This window comes from Thamnophis elegans, chromosome 14 (assembly GCF_009769535.1).
Source record: "Thamnophis elegans isolate rThaEle1 chromosome 14, rThaEle1.pri, whole genome shotgun sequence".
Classification (NCBI taxonomy): Eukaryota; Metazoa; Chordata; class Lepidosauria; order Squamata; family Colubridae; genus Thamnophis; species Thamnophis elegans.
Genome location: NC_045554.1, coordinates 25,888,989 through 25,905,417, shown reverse-complemented (window position 1 = coordinate 25,905,417; position 16,429 = coordinate 25,888,989). Strand labels below are relative to the sequence as shown.

The window sequence follows — 16,429 nt, the reverse complement described above, 5'->3', positions numbered from 1 at the left end:
CAAAAACACATTAGAAACAAAACAATTAAAGTAACACAATTGAGGTGGATAAAAATCAATTTTTTAAAGAAATTTTAAAAAGGAATTTTTAAATTTAAATTGGATTTTTTTATTTGAATCAGATTTTTTGTATCAAATTTATTTTAATAAAATGCTTTTGGAGTAAAAATCTATCTAAAGGTAGTGTTCTATTTAAGACACATTAATAATTTAGTTTATTGAGCATAACAACTGCAGTGATTGACTTAACTCTGGCAAGAAATGTCATAAGAGGCAAAACTCACTTGACATCTCACTTAACAACAGAAATGTTGGACTCAGTTGTGGTCGCAAGTCAAGAACTACCTGTAATCTGCTTTAAATTTACAGTATAAATAGCTCCAAGCATATATTAAGCCAACAATGGAAAAAGCAGACACTACAGTAATTATTTAAAGTTATTTTTTTTCCATATTGCTGTATTGGCCAGCACAGAGCAAGTAACCCTTGCCAGGACAAAAAAATTCCATCTATTCTTGGGAGAAAATTCCTTCCCCACTGCCAAAGTGACAATCAGTGCCACCTCGGATAACTGGCAAGTGCCGTCAAGTGAAGAGTTCAACATAAGAGTATGGGGGAAATCCTGAACTTTAACTAAACCATTGGCAACTCATACCTGATCTTGGCTGAACTCCCAAGTTAAGTGTTTTTTTTTTAAAATCCCCAAAGGCAGCCGACAATTTTAGAAATATTGCCAAGAAAACTGGAGTTATCTGAGGTGAGCTTGGCTTTAAAAACATGCACTTATATATTTTTTTCCCAAGCATTCATTAGATATTCATGGTATGTTTATCTTTTTAATCTTCTAATCTTTTTGTAACTCCTCCTTTTTGAAATAAGTTGTGTTTGTGAGGGTACAAGTTTTGGCCAACAATGTCAATCAGGGATGTTCAATCTTGGGCAATTTTAAAACGTGTAGATTTCAACTCCCAGAAGTCCCCAGCCAGCAGGAAACCATGTTCTTCTAAATCAATCCCTGCCCCAAATCCCACAGCCCCCAAATCATGAGATAAGAAAATCACTCCTTGTTCACAAAGACTTAGCTGGGATTTTATTAGCGAAAATACCAACGCTAGAATCAGAAATGTCAATAGAAAAATAAAAACCGGTATTGGGAGATTTATTCTCCCTCTGTACAAAGATTGGCTTGCATGTGCTGCAGGGGGTCAGAGGCATGCAAACGCGGTGGGCATTTGCCGACAAGACGGGCACTCTGGCAGGTTTGCAAAGGAAACATTTGCGGCAAGGAAGGAGTCCATCAGCTCTGCCTTTAAACCCAGAGGCTTCCTTCTTCCATTGCAAGTCAACGTGTTTCATTTCGCAAATGTAAATATTTGGTAAAGGCAGTGAACAAAACAGCCAGTCCTGTTCTTACATTTGGATGAATAAGAGTGGGCTTTCACTCTTTATGTATATATATTTTCAAGTTTCACCAAGCTCCCTGCTGCTGGGTAATAGATTGCGGATTTAATTCTTCCTGACTTAGTTGATCCTTTTCATCTTTCGTGCTCACTAAAGCTAGGATTCCAACCGTGGAGTGCAAACAATCAAGTGAATTCAGGAGGCTGAAGGGGAAAAGACGCTTATACCTTCTTGAGCGACTGGCTCAAGAAGGAAGTTAGAAAGGCCTGGCAAAACTCCAGGGAAAGTATAAAATCAGAGAGCTAAGGGAGCAATTTGCCAAAGGAAGGAAGATCTTCGAATCGGGGTAATCACATTCAACCAGCTCTGGAACGCATCGAAAGCAACAGGCGTTTGAATGATCACGATGTTTCCTGACATTCTTGCCGCTTAATCCTCATCCACACATTAAAAATGAGAACAATTGCACATGTTAAGCCTTTACCGTTTAAAACGGACTGATGGGCAACCTTTCGAGAGCTGTAAGATGCGCTTAAATTAGGGGAGGGGGCACAGTATGGGAATATGGCAAAGCAGGGAGAGCCCTATCACCTGTGAGCAGAGGCAAGCTGCCCTGGGGTGTGCTTTTCAGCTGTGTTTTAAGCCTATGTTACGATACAAACCACATTTTTAGCATGTGTGTCCTTCGTAAAGTGGGAAAAAAGCACACAGCCAAACTCATTTTTGACCAGAATAATTGAGGGAATCCTTCACAGTGATAAAAATGGGGGGGGGGGGTCTTGCAGGTGGCCTGTCTTGTGACCCAGAGCACTTTTTTTTTTAAAGGATGAATTGAGCTCAGGAAAATGGGTTTGAGAAGACACCCCAATAATCATCCAGGAGGCTTCACAAGAATTGAGGTGGGGAGGGGCGGAGTGCAGAGACAGGATATTTTGGGGAGAGAAAGGGGGGGGGTGAAGGTGCTAAAGGACAGGTCCGTCCTCCCTCCCTTGCTCCCAGCAAATGAATCCTGCCATGCCCTTGGGGAAAATATACTGGGATCTGCCTCCGTGAGGCAGACTGGGCAGCAGCGCGTGGATACCACTGAGAAAGGGCACTGACGGGTTGCACAACTGATCCCAGGAGGGAGGGCAACGTTGCCCAGGCACTTGTGAGTTTCCCAAAGCAATCCAAGCCTGCCTGCCTGCCTGCAGGGAATGGAGGATTCCTAGACAAGCATTATCCAAAAGTGCAGCCTTCCTTCGAACCCACCCAGTGACAAAGGGTGACACAGCTCTCGTACATTTCCCACGGTCTCTCTGGGAGTCCACCAGATGTGAATTAAAAGAGAGCATCTCAGGTTTCAAAACGCATTTCTGGATCTTGCCTCCAACCGCTCTGTCCCCTGCAGTAAACCACCTGCCAGCAAAATTACATTTTAAATATGTCCTGCGTGCTTGAGGTAGCAGTAAATAATTTTCCTTCTCGGCACTAATAGGGAGGCCGAACACTTCCCACCAGAGGGGGCAGGTTGATGTGGCTGCTTGGGCTGCCTCCCCTTCCCATTCTTCCCTAGGACAGCCATCAGGGTGAAGCCTCCCACCCCCACCCCCCAGCAGTAACCCCACTCAGCAGTGTTCACTGAGTCACCCCACTCAGATAATACAGAACGGTTTCCCCATTCTTGTTTGATCTCTGGAGTCAAATCGGCATCACTCCCCGAACCTAAACCAGATCTCCATACTTTTTAAAAAAACGCTCAGGTTGGCACTTCAGGTTACAAAAATGTCACAAATGATAAACATAGAACCGGTTGTCGTTTCAGACCCGGCACCTGAATGCTCGTTCACCCACCGCGTTGAGTGAACCATTTTCACATTTCCTTGTGGGTCATCCCCTTCTTCTTCTTAGCCCGAGGACAAATCCCTCCAGCAATATCACAAGGCGGACATTGAAAGCAGCTGAGTCAGTGATGATGATGGACCCACAACTCTCTTGACTTTGACTGTCTGACCTTAGATGAGGGAGGTCCTTTGGGGTGACCCGGGAAAGGTTTCTTCTCAAAAAAGTCAGGCTCAAGTTAAGCGAAGCTGCTGCAAAGCCTCCCTTTCTTTCAAAAGGTATTGCACGAAACTATTTGGTGATGATTTCTCATGCTTTCGAACCACCTGCTCCATGATTCCCAAGCGGCACTGCTCCGGTGGTTTTCCAGGACCAAGGGGGAGGGGGGCTAAAGAGTAGCCAAAATCCGTAAAAAGGAAATCATCACTATGCAGAAGGTCTGTCCCACTCCCCATGTCAGAGCCACAAAGGGGATCATCTTCTTCCCAGCAGCTCGGAAGACCCCAGCAATCGCAGCACCTGTACAAGAAGAGGGGGGGGCAGGACACCTTTACTGAGCTGCTGCATACTTTTGGGGGATTTCTCCCTCTTCCCAGATAATGCTCGACCTACTATCATAATGGGTGACGTGTAAACCAGACCTTTCCCCTGCTAGGATCCAGAATTGTAATGTTGTGGTCTGCCAGCAGAGCTGGCGGCAGAGTCGAACAGTGAGGAGGTTGGGGGGAACATGGGCCAGTCCTGGAGTCTGGGGAAGGCTCTGATGAGGGCTCTGTATCAGAGGCAGAGAGGGGGCCAGGGCCGTCCAACAGTTTTCAGCTGCCTTCAGAGTCGGAGATCAGTGGGGCAGAAGAACAGCTGGAGCCTGTTCCCGATGTGCGAATGCGCAGAGCTGCCAGGAGAAGGGAACAGCTAGGGAATGGGTTGACTCAGGAGTAAAGGCACAAGTGGACGCTGAATGGCCCCTCCCATAGGGAATAAAGAGAAGCAAAAGGGGAGTGGAGTTTGCAGGAGACAATTAGTTTGCTTAATTGGTTCGTGCCTCTCAAAGATTCATTGCCAAGTACAGTGTTGCGATCGCCCTGACAGTTCTCCAAGCCAGATAAGGTCTGTGACTGTAAATTCACCTTTGAATGGCTTTGCTGGATGCAAATGAGAGGAATTCACAGTAACTAAATAAAAAGGGGCAAGGAGTCTGCTTTGTGGTTTGGGGAAGCCTAGGGTCAGAACATCTACCCAACAAATTCTGCCAGCATCAACCTACTTGTTAAAGTCCCGGCAGCTAACGGCCCAACGAGGCCCATCAGGAAGATGCTGACTGGCATAAACCGGCCATATCGGTGCCTCCGGAGCGTGAAAAGAGCCAGTAGTCCTGCAGGAATGTGGAAGAAGAGAGACGATACCAGCGCCCACAGGAAGATTCCATACCACATCTCTGCAGTGGGAGAGGAGGGGAGAAGAGCTCAGAAGGACAATCTTGGAATGGCTTCCATCAATAACCTTCCAGTGCACCTTCAAGTGCCTTCAAGTCTTAAAGTGGCCAAGGTTGGAGACCCCTGCTCCAATCCACAAGTCTTAAAGTGGCCAAGGTTAGAGACCTCTGCTCCAGTGGTTGCTCTCCCCATAGCAATGATCAACCCATTTCTCCAAAGTGGCAACATAATTAGCCTTTCTTAGGCCCTCCCAAAGATTTGAAACTGACAGCTTCTTCCAGAAAAACCGGGAATTCCAGAAGGTGAAGTTTCTCAGGGGAGGAGATTCGCTCTGGAGGGAATTCCACATTCCAGTCAGGTTAGACCAGTGTCTCTCCCAATCGGGGCAACTTCAAGATGCATGAACTTCAACTCCCAGAATTTCCCAACTAGCATTCAGTCCTTTGCAGCATCCTGCGGTCACATTATTGTATTTTAAAAGCATCTTCTGATTTTTGGCAAAAGCAGACCCATAGCAAACCATGGGCTCGTTTAAACCATTACATTGACTTAATGACCGCTGCAAAAAAGCTGTAAGATTGGGCCAGTAACAGGTTTATTTTATGACTGTCACGAACTTAGAACCATAATAGGCAGGCAGCATTAAGCTCATATGTTGAGAACTACCTGTACGTCTTTCCTGGTACCTCGCCTTTAGTGAGCCACTTTGGTGTACAGGTATTCCTCTATTTAACAATGGTCACGGGGACTGAAATTTCTATCACTAAGTAACATGGGTTTGTAAAATGCGACATGTCATGACAGCTCCGCTTAACAATGGCAAACCTGGCAGGCCCAGGTACCATCATTAAGCAAAGCTTGTGGGTCATTCAGTGAGAAGCAGCTGATTTCCGGCCGGCTTTCTACAGTCAACGGGGAAGCCGGCAGGAAGCAGCAAGTCCTCCACAGACAGGTCAGAAGGTGCTTCGGCCCAACCAGAGGATTGCTGGGGTGAGGAGTGGGAGGGTGTCAGGACTGACGTTTAACTACCCTATGCATTGCTTGCTGTCAGTCTGCCATATTTAATGGGGGCAAGGGGAGGAGATTGGTGAGGAGGGGAATGGGGGGAGTATAGAACAAGGAAACAAAACTATGCATCACACTTGTGGGTCACCGACCCAATATCACATGAAGGAATGCAGAACCATTCAGCCTGTGAAGACAGGGACTGTTACCCAAACAATTTGCTAGCACCTAATTGGACACTCGAGGGGGGTGGATGGGAACAAGGGAAAAGTTAACCATATGCTTTGGGCACGAAAAGCCCAGATCCGGCTTTTTGCTTCTTGTGAAACCACTTGGTTTTAGTAGAACTTTGAATAACTTTGTCACTTTGAATGTACACTACTTGGCATACATTAAAATGAAATTTTGTTGCACGCAGCTCTGAAAGGGTCACCACCTCCAATATACACTATATAAACATGACAAGATAAATACAAAATTACACATATGCCCACATACATGACACAGAGGAACAACCCAATCTAGTTCGGATGTATACGTGTACAAGGTGAGAAAAACGAATCTTGCGAGTTTACCAGACGGATCTGGTGTCCTCCTAGAAATCCTTCTTGGAAAGTGTCAAATGTACCTTTGGCTAACCATGGGTACAATCTTTCTTGACCGAGTTGGGACAGTGAACAAGAGAGCTGCAATATATTAATGTATTGCAGCTACTTTCTCAGTCCTCTTCGTCCACTCTCGGGTATATCTGCTCTTTTGTCCAACTCAAAGGAAGCTTAACTAACTATAGTTTCAGCTGTAATTTTGCTAGCCAGAGTGGCAGAGCTCAGTTCAGACTATAAGTTTCCCACTGATGTTTGATTAATGATGTGATATTATATAACTCTTCTTTCCAAGTAAAGGTAAAGATTCCCCTCTCACATATGTGCTAGTCGTTCCTGACTCTAGGAGGCGGTGCTCATCTCCGTTTCAAAGCCGAAGAGCTAGTTCTGTCTGAAGATCTGTCCATGGTCACATAGTCGGCATGACTAAACACTGAAGGCACACGGAACGTTGTTACCTTCCCACCAAAGGTAGTTCCTATTTGTCTACTTGCATTTTTTACGTGCTTTCAAACTGCTAGGTTGGCAGAAGCTGGGACAAGTAACGGGAGCTCACTCCGTTACGCAGCAGTAGGGATTCAAAGCGCTGACCTGCCAACCTTTCTGATCGACAAGCTCAACGTCTTAGCCACTGAGCCACCGTGTCCCTCTTCCTTCCAAGTAGGAGCCAACAAAACAGTATCTGAGAGAGGAAACCCTGAAGTAGCATGGCACCTAATGGGCTGTTGGAAACACTTAGTCCTTGTTTCCCTGGAAGGCTGGCAGGGCTCCAGGAAGGTTGGGCAGGTGGCAGCTGCTTCCAGGAGGGCCAGGCAAGTGAGTCCAGGAAGAGGGCAAAGTCCAGGTGGGTGCGGGGCAGGGCAGAGTGGTCAAAAGGGCAGAAATGGGGGTGGGGAAGAGAAATTGAAGCAGTTGTGAAGGGAAATAGTAATAAAGATATACTAAATATACTGAATTATAATTAATAGAAACTTGTTTCCTGCAAACACACACACACACATATATGATGTCTTTGTATACCCGCATGCTGTAAATATTTGTGCCTTTGTGGTTATAACACAAATATGCCACATTGACTAATTTCCCGGAACAAACATATGCTGTTATTAGGGTCTGCAAAACAACTGGCATTTGTCCTGCTATCTGATCAGAGCCCATTATCAATCTTCTTATTTTCCCCCCCATCTCCTGCCATTCAGGGCATGTTAGGTATCTCAGGCTGGAGCTGTTAACATTCACCCCTTTGATCTGCTAAGTGGTCCATAGTGAGAGCAAAGGAAGAAGATAACATTGATAGCAGCACTATTGAGTAAGTATTCGGTCCTTTTGCAGAAATACACAAACAAGGGGTCCCATAACTTGGCAACTTTAAGATTGGTGGACTTCAACTCCCAGAATTCTCCAGCCAGCCCTGGGGACCCCTGGTTTAAGTGTATTCCTGGAGAATTCTGGGAGTTGAAGTCCACCAGTCTTAAAGTTGCCAAGTTTGAAGACCTCTGCACTAAACTAATTAAGAGGCCAGGATTGGGAGGATTTTACTGATGGTTATCACATTTCTAACAGTATAAAAAGAAGGCTCTCTCTCCCTCTCTTCCCTGAACATCCTTGGAACAGCTAGTCAGCTAGACCATCATGTCTTTAAACTTCGATCCAAGATTAAAATGCTGGTTGTCTTTGGAGCCTCCCGCTAAAGTCTCATTTTTGGCATCCTTGTGGCTTCAACGTATCATATAACATGTGTCTGTTATAAACACACACAACACATACAAAAACATGTGTGTGTGTATATATGTGTATGTATATGTACATACATACATACATACACACACACACTATATATATATACAGATATATATACTATTATATAATTATATTATAACATAAACTGTAAAAGGCTGTTTCTGAAAACTCCCCCGCCCCCCAAACCCAAACAAGAGACCAAAAACCCCGGACAAGGTTTGACATTCAGGTTCCCCTGACGGAGGGGGGGTGTCCTCTGGAGACTCCAATACCCATGATTCCCCGCGGACGGGGGGGGGAGTCAGTTTTTTCCCACCCTCCGGCAGGAAAGATCCACGCAACCACCCCTCGGCGTCGGTCTGGGGTTTGACCGCCGCCGTCCCCGACCAGGTGTGTCTCCAGAGCTCCGGCCCAGGGTGAGCCTCTCCGGGAGGGGATGATGGGCGTTGTGGTCCAGCCAGAGTCCTGTCCTACCTGTGAAGTGGCAGAGAGCGGCGACGCAGTCGGGGCTGGTGGCGTTGCCCACCCGCGGGATCAAGCGGAGGCTGAGGATCTGCTGCCAGAGGCCGCCGGAGTCGGACGGAGACGCCCCGCCGCCTTCCGCCATCCCGCCGCCTCAGCCGCGGCATCCCGTTCGCCGGAGCCAGAGAGGGGCGCGGCCAGAGCGGCGCCAGACGCCCTTCCTGCAAGGCCGCTTTTTCCGCCCGTCTCGGCCGCTCTAGGATCGCGGCGCTCTATGATTTTTTTTAATTAAAAAAAAGTAACACTTTTCTCTACCCCCCCTTTGGAAGACTACACTTCCCAGAAGCCCATTCTTGCTGTTAATTCATCGACGGCTGGAAGGTAACCCGCAATATGTTCGTTAACCCGTAAAGGCCCGCGAGGCTCTCGTAGCCTTCGCCATCCTTATCTTTCCAGGCTTTCGGGACCTCAAGGCGCCAAACCTCTCCTTTTGCAGCGCCTCTTTTTCCCCCGGGAGGCTTGACCGATGCTTTTTGCGAGCCCAGGCGGAATTATCGTAGAGGTTTTACGCCTGGACGGGTCAAATTCAACCAATGTTCAAATAATCAACTCTTCCCGTTCACCAAAGACGCAGGATGGTCTTCCACAGGCTTGTGCTAGAGGAAAAGGAATTACTTCCGGGAGAAAGGGCTCTGAGGGCGTGTACTTCCGAGTTGTCGCTTCAGGACGCGGGGCGTGATCTGTGAGGTTGGGAGTCGCGCCGGAAGAGCCATGTCGGATTCGGAGGATTTTTCGTCGGAGGAGGATGAGGATTACCTGCCCTCAGGTGGGAACCTTGGGCCTCGGAGGCAGCGCGCGTCGCCACCCGCGGGCGGGACGTTTGGGCACGCAGGGCAGCAGGGCGAGGCCTCCGCCCGGGTCAAAGCCTGTCCGGCGGCTTCCAACATCCGGGCTACGCTCTGAGGACGTCACGTGATGTCGGCCCTGCCCGGCTTCGGATGGGCGATTCCAACGCGGGTTGCTGTAGAGGGGAGGACGGGATGGCGCTGGGTTGTACCAACCTGGAAGGGAAGACCCGTTTCTGCTCGCCTGACTGCAGGCCGGTGCCGCTTCTCTTGGGCGGCATGGAATAATAGATTCGCGTTTCTCGGAAACCTTAAGGCAGGGGGACTTCAACTCCCAGAATTCCCTGCGCAGCAAAGTATAAAGTCGCGAAGCTTTGCTGACGAGCGAATTCTGGGAGTTGAAGTCCCCCTGCCTTAAGGTTCCCAGGCTTTCCTGGGCAGGGAATTCTGGGAGTTGAAGTCCCCCTGCCTTAAAGTTCCCAGGCTTTCCTGGGCAGGGAATTCTGGGAGTTGAAGTCCCCCAGCCTTAAAACTGCCAAGTTTGAGAAAGCCTGGTGTAGTCCTTGAAGAAACCCCTGACTCCCTTCCCTTCTAAGTGCCTGGAAAGGTGAAAGTACCCTGCAGCCAGACTTTTGGCGATGCTGCTTGCTTTGGGATGGGATGGAAAATTCCCAGGCCTCCCTTCTTACTCCAGATCTTTTCTTTGGGGGTTTCCTGGTGGTGTCCCATCCAAACTAAATAGCCTACTTTCACAGGGTCAACCCTAGCTTTGTTCCCAACGTGAATCCTAAAGCAGGGGACGGAGCCTTCATTGCATTATCCTTTGGCAGCCTTTTATTAGTGCTGTCATGAATTGGGATCCCTGAATAGAAAGTGTCTCTGTTCAATATTTTTACTTATTTTATTTGTAGTTTTCTGGTGTTTGTACAGTTCTCCCATTTCACTCCTACCCTGAATGGTAATCTTTAGGAGGTGCATTTCTCTCTTCGCAATTGCATTTCTTGGGCAATTGAAGAATTAAGATTTCTGCTATCTTAAATGGAGTCTGATGGGGATTTGGGGGAGGGGGATTTTCTCTCTAGTGCGGTGTTTTTCATGCTGGCTGGGAAATTCTGGGATTTCAAGTCCACGCATCTTCAAGCACCCATGGTTACGAAACACTGTTTTGCAATTAGAATAATGGAAAGAGCTGTTCTATTTGAAAAAAAAAACATTTTTTAATCTTATCTTTATTCTTTTTTATAAATAATTCAAGGCAGTAAGCGTATTTAATATTCCTTGCTCCACTTATTCCCCCCCCCCCCAACAACAACAATCTTATGAAATGGGTTGGACTGAGAGAGTGATTGGCCTAAAGTCAACCAGCCGACTTTCATGCTGAGACAGGACTAGAACTCACAATCTTTTGGCGATTGGCCCAAAGTCACCAAGCAGACTTTCATTCCTAAGGCAACACTAGAACTCATGGTCTCCTGGTGGTTGGTTCCAAAGTCACCCAGTCAACTTTCATGCTGAGACGGGACTAGAACTCACGGTCTCCTGGCGATTGGCCCAAAGTCGCCCAGGCATCTCTCATTCCTTAGGTGCAACTAGAACTCACAGTCTCCTGGTTTCTAGGCACCCCACTAGACCAATGAGACCCATGGTTCGTTTGAAGATGGCATGGAGTCCCAAGCAGTTACTTCTCAAGACCGAGGCCGGCGACATGCCTTCTTATTGCTGCTGTTTTCATATTTTTAAATCACCAGGATGGAGAAAGAAACCATGAAACAGCTTTTTTTTTTCTTTTCAAATTTTGCAGCAGCCTAGATGACCCCGCATCTCTCCCATCTGCCCAGAGATAGATGAAGGATCAACATTTCCTTGGTGGATTCTTTTTCAGCTTTCCCTCCGATGACCATGATCCCTTTTTGCTCAGGCCTGGCCGCTTGGGTAACACACAGTCTAGTCCCCACCCAAACCCTGTTCCTAGTGACAACCTGTACCCTTTGGGTTGTGTTGATGCAGGGGAAGAATACAGTGAAGACGATGTCAGCGAGCTGGTTAAAGAAGACGACGACGAAGTGGAGGCGCAGAAGCAGCAGCCAGATGGGAAGAAACGCAAAAAGGATGCTAAAGGAATCGCACCTCGGTAAGCATAAGAGGAAAAGAAAGGGGGGGGGGGAAAGAATGTGCTGTTTTGCTTCCTTTTCAAGATCAGGTCTAAAACTGCCTTTTTTTCAATAAGGGGTTTTATTTGTAGAAAGGGATGAATGAGGAGAGAGATCTCGAAAGAGACGGAGATCTGTGTGAAGACTCACAAAATGCCCACATTGATTCCGGTCAAGTTTGGGATGAACTTTGAGATAGGCCTGCTATCTCTGTAGCCGTGATGGCAAACCTTTTTGTCCTTGTGGGCTGAAATTGTGCGCACGTGCATGCATGCCCCACAACCACAATGCAATGTGCCCCGCTCACCTGCGCATGTGCATGTGGTGCCCCCATGTGCATGTGCCCACCCCACGCATGCGTGCATGACAACCACCACTACCCACAACGGAGGGTGGGTGAGGTTTTGCCCTCCCCAGGCTCCAAAGGCTTTCCTCGAGCCTCCAGGAGGTTGAAAACGGCCTCCCCCAAGCTTCGGAGGCCCAAAACGCTCCAGTTCCCAAACTTCCGGAAGTTCTGTTTTTTTGCCCTCCACAGGCTTCGGAGGCTTTCCTTGAGCCACTGGGAGGGTGAAAACGACCTTCCCCAGGCTCAATGTAGCGGCAGAGGTGATCTGCTGATGCCTGGAAGCTGTCAGGATCTGGATGGGGATGAAAAAAATGGTGCTCAATCCCGATAAGACTGAGTGGCTTTGGATGTTGCCCCCGAAGGACAGACCAGACAGTCCATCCTTGATCCTGGGGGGCGAAAATTTACACCCCTCAGAGAGGGCCCACAACTTGGGGTTCCTCCTGGATTCTCAGCTGACACTGGAACACCATCTGTCGGCTGTGACCAGGGGGGCCTTTGCCCAGGTTCGCCTGGTGCACCAATTGTGGCCCTATTTGGACCGGGGGGCACTTCAAACAGTCACTCACGCCCTTGTCACCTCAAGCCTGGATTATTGCAATGCGCTCTACATGGGGCTACCCTTAAAAAGCGTTCGGAGACTACAGCTAGTCGAGAATGCAGCCGCGCGAGCGATATTGGGTGTACCGAGGTACACCCAGGTTACACCTGTCCTCCGCGAGCTGCACTGGCTACCAATTGGTCTCCGGATGCAATTCAAGGTGTTGGTTATTACCTTTAAAGCCCTACATGGCTTAGGACCAGCGTACCTGCGAGACCGCCTACTGCCACATACTTCCCAACGGCCGATAAGATCACACAGATTGGGCCTCCTTCGGATGCCGGCAGCCAGACAGTGTCGGCTGGCGGGCCCCCAGAGGAGGGCCTTCTCTGTGGCTGCTCCGACCCTTTGGAATCAGCTACCCCCAGAGATCCGGACCTTGCCCACTCGCATGGCCTTCAGGAAAGCTGTTAAAACCTGGCTGTTCAGGCAGGCCTGGGGCTGTTGATCTTATTGTAAGGTCCAGCCCCGATTAGAACGAATGTGTGTTGTGAATTTTAAACTATTCTTTTATTTTTTTTATTTTTTCTTCCCTCTCTGTAAGCCGCCCGGAGTCCTTCGGGATTGGGTGGCCTATAAATTTAATAAATAATAATAACAACCAGGTTACCGACTTGACAACTGCAGAGATGCACTTAACAACTGTGGCAAGGAAGGTCATAAATCAAAGCAAAATTCACTTAACAAATATCTTACTTAACAATAGAAATGTTGGGCTCAATTGTGATCATAGGTCGAGGTCTACCTATATAAAACCAGGTATACTTAGTAAAAATAACGGATATAAATTGTAATTTGGGACTTAGGGAAAAGACCTATAAATTTTATTAATAAATTTTTGTTTAGAGCTTGCTATAAAGGTATAATCTCTTTTGGGCGTCATGAGAGGAGAGATGATATAAATAGTAAATAATTTTTAGTTAACTATAATAATAACAAGGAAATGTTAAGGGATAATGTTTAATGATATATATATATATTTGTGTGTGTGTGTGTTATACTAGTAAAATCAAATTGGATATAAGCTTTAAACTGAGTTGGGGGGAAAAGCGGCGGGGGGGGAATGCTTAGATATTTTACTAACTGAATTTGTTTCAGAATATGTCATTAAAGGTTGTGTCTTTAAATACAAATGATTTTAGATAAAAACTTGTTTAAATAATTGTAATTAAATGAGAATTGTGGTACAGTGATAATAAAATACATAAATTTTCTTTTTTGATTTAAAATGTACAATTCAATTTGAATGAAGTATATGTAAGGATTGTGGAAGAAACGCACGAAATGTATTTGTAACCAATCGACATGCTTTCTACAAGATGTAACGAAAGACGATTCTTTTTTTGTATTTTTGTTTAATTAAAACAATAAAACTTTTTTAAAAAAAAAGGTATAAACAAATTGCCTTAGCCCATATTTCAAAATTTGTTTCCTTTTCTTGCCCATATAAAATGACAACAGTGCGTCTCCTGTTGCCATTTCTAGTCCCAAAGATGCTTTTTCAGGAGGCAACTGGACATTTTTCTTTGAAAACGTTTTGCTTCTCATCCAAGAAGCTTCTTCAGGTCTGACAGAATGGTGGAGAATGGAAGGATTTATATTCCTTGCAGACAGCTGGTCATTTGCATCATTCTAGAGGGCCGTTGAGGCCACTTGGAGGTTTGTTTCTGTCCTCAGGGTCACCTGAGTGGTGCAAATGGTTCCTGTAGTCTGCAATTTTTCCCTCTGGAAATCCCTTCCTACTCCGACACCATCAAAGGGTGCCCATCCCAAATTGTATGGCTAAAAGTCTGCATAGATTCTCAGCCATCCAGGTCATGGTTGTCCCCCAAGATGCTTTTTCAGGAGGCAACTGGACTTTCTTGTTCTTTCTTTGAAGAGGTTAAGTTTCCATTTCTACCTAACACAAGATTGCTCAGGGGTGTCGGCAGGATGTGGTGGTAAAAAAAAATCAACATGGCGACCACGAGGGGTGGCACCTCAGTCGCGCTATTCTGTCAGCCATCTTCACTTTTTTTAGCCAACCCCTGCAGTCGCTCCAGGTTGTTTCCCAACACTTCCAAATAAACTTTGCCACCATTTTAGGTTCTTGAACGGTCATTTATTTGCTGATAACGATAGACCTTTTTCCCTAGGAAAAGAAAGAAACAACACGGGCTTTTCTTAGACGTGGGTGAAGGAGAATCTTCGAAAGACAATAAAAGCGGCGAGGAGGATGGTGAACTGGGAGAAAGTCACAATGCACATATTAGCGAAAACGAGGAAAGGAAAAAGGAGGAGGCTTTGTGGGCCAGCTTTCTTACTGATGTTGGCCAGAAACCCAAAGTTGTTTCCGCAGAACAATCTCCCTGCAACCAGAAACACACGGTAAGGAGAAAATAATCATTCAGACACCGCTGTTTGAAACGAAAAGGGAAAATTCCATTACGGTTTGTTCAATTATGTATCTCCTTTCTCCAAACAATATGACTGAATGTCAACAAATCTCTAATCAAAGGTCTCCAAAATCAGCCGAACTACAATAAGCTGTATTTCTCTCCATGTATGTGGACGGTACCCCTTCGCCATCACAACCAGAAGGGTAGGTTTGTCTAAAAGGATGTTAACCCAAAATGAGACCTTTGTGGATGATAAAAGGGTTAACAATAAAAGGATTTAAGGCTGCATGAAATTATGTGAATGAAAATAATATAATTAAGCTGAAATGGTATCTTTTCATTTCCCATGGAAAAATTCTTGCTAGAATTCTGGCAAGTCATTAGTCAACTCCTGAATGATATTTTAACCATTGCTACATGGACAGTAGTTGTGATGAGCCAGGGCGTGGCACAAAGGCAACACAGCCAGAGAACTGGTATGAGTCCCTTTATTGGCACCAACTTTGCCCCAATGTTCCATTTATTCTCTGGCCTGGAGAAAACCTGCCCCACAAACCTACAGCAGCCTCTGGCTGTAGAGATTCCAGTCCAAATGCTGTAAGCAGAATGACTGCAATCAATCACTCCAGCAGAGCAAGGTAATGAGTCCAAGAAATGAATAATTCCAACAAGGCAAGATAAGCACACAGAAGCATGACAATAAATTCAAACAGGAGGAATGCAGGCCACAACTCTCAACACTAGATGAATTCGGCATTTGTTCCCGACAAACACCCCTCCCCAACTGCCTCTCCTTTAAACTCCATCCCCAGGTGTTCCTTCCCATGTTGCTCTCTTCTGTGTTCTTCCCTGCGTGACCTAGGATGAGGAGGAGGTGAGCCTTGGTCTCCATCTGAACCCCCTCTCCCTTGTTCTACCTCTCCCCTACTCTGCCCAGCCTGACTTTGCCCTGCCCCAGTTTCCTCCACAGCCAGTGGAGCCGCTCTCTGTCAGCTGTTCATCTTCTGTCTCAGATTCAGACTATGACAGGAGCATGACAGTAGTCCTCGACTTACAACAGGTCATTTAGTGACCGTTCAGAGGCACTAAAAATGTCTTATGGCAGTGTTTCACACTTAAGACCGTAGCAACACCCCCGATGGTCACATGATCAAAATTGAGATTGCTGGCAACTGGTTCATATTTATGACGGTTGCAGTGTCCCAGGGTCACGTGATCCCCTTTTGCAAACTTCTGACAAGCAAAGTCAAGAGGGAATCCAGATTCACTTAGCAACCGTGTTACTAACTTAACAACTGAAGTAATTCGCTTAGCAATTTGGTCAAGAAAGCTTGTAAAATGGGGCACAACTCATCTAACAAATGCTTCATTTAGCCACATAAATTTAGGCTCAATTGTTGTCATAACTTGAGAACTTACCTGTATTGTCTTAGGCTTGGCTTGGTTTTTGATTGCACCAGTCATTTCCAAATTCGAGGGCCATGCAGATAAATTTCGTGTTTATTATTTTAAAGGGACATTAAACCTACACTTACACATCAGGTGGGCATTTTTTTTAACCAAGTCACCTAATTGCACAAACATTTTAACATGCTGGTTATTGTCTCGTTTTTCCCCTTTCCCTAAAAACTAGCATATCAATAGC

At 46.3% G+C, this 16,429-nt stretch overlaps 2 protein-coding genes across 2 annotated transcripts in view; one reads left to right on the top strand and one right to left on the bottom strand.

The window, feature by feature from the left end:
* Nucleotides 1-1,067: 1,067 nt before the first annotated feature.
* On the bottom strand, nucleotides 1,068-9,133 carry TMEM170A (transmembrane protein 170A). The gene is made up of 3 exons (XM_032230519.1): nucleotides 8,477-9,133; nucleotides 4,487-4,657; nucleotides 1,068-3,741 (listed from the first exon to the last, which is right to left on the bottom strand). Exons 1-3 carry the CDS (start codon nucleotides 8,607-8,609, stop codon nucleotides 3,611-3,613), a joined length of 435 nt encoding a protein of 144 aa, XP_032086410.1. The 5' UTR covers nucleotides 8,610-9,133; the 3' UTR covers nucleotides 1,068-3,610.
* A 5-nt stretch (nucleotides 9,134-9,138) lies between these two features.
* The window catches only part of CFDP1 (craniofacial development protein 1), a 32,059-nt gene continuing 24,768 nt past the window's right edge, over nucleotides 9,139-16,429 (top strand). Inside the window, exons 1-3 of the mRNA XM_032230518.1 lie at nucleotides 9,139-9,290; nucleotides 11,317-11,440; nucleotides 14,542-14,773. Coding sequence (XP_032086409.1) covers nucleotides 9,236-9,290; nucleotides 11,317-11,440; nucleotides 14,542-14,773 — 411 coding nt within the window. The 5' untranslated portion in view covers nucleotides 9,139-9,235. The remainder of the gene's footprint in view (nucleotides 9,291-11,316; nucleotides 11,441-14,541; nucleotides 14,774-16,429) is intronic.

Bases quoted from the DNA above. Each gene is read 5' to 3' on its own strand.
- TMEM170A (XM_032230519.1), bottom strand. From the start codon at position 8,609: ATGGCGGAAGGCGGCGGGGCGTCTCCGTCCGACTCCGGCGGCCTCTGG. The intron at 4,658-8,476 runs GTAGGACAGGAC...CTCCCACTGCAG, and splicing joins CGCTCTCTGCCACTTCACAG to AGATGTGGTATGGAATCTTC. The intron at 3,742-4,486 runs GTAGGTTGATGC...CTTCTTGTACAG, and splicing joins AGCTGCCGGGACTTTAACAA to GTGCTGCGATTGCTGGGGTC.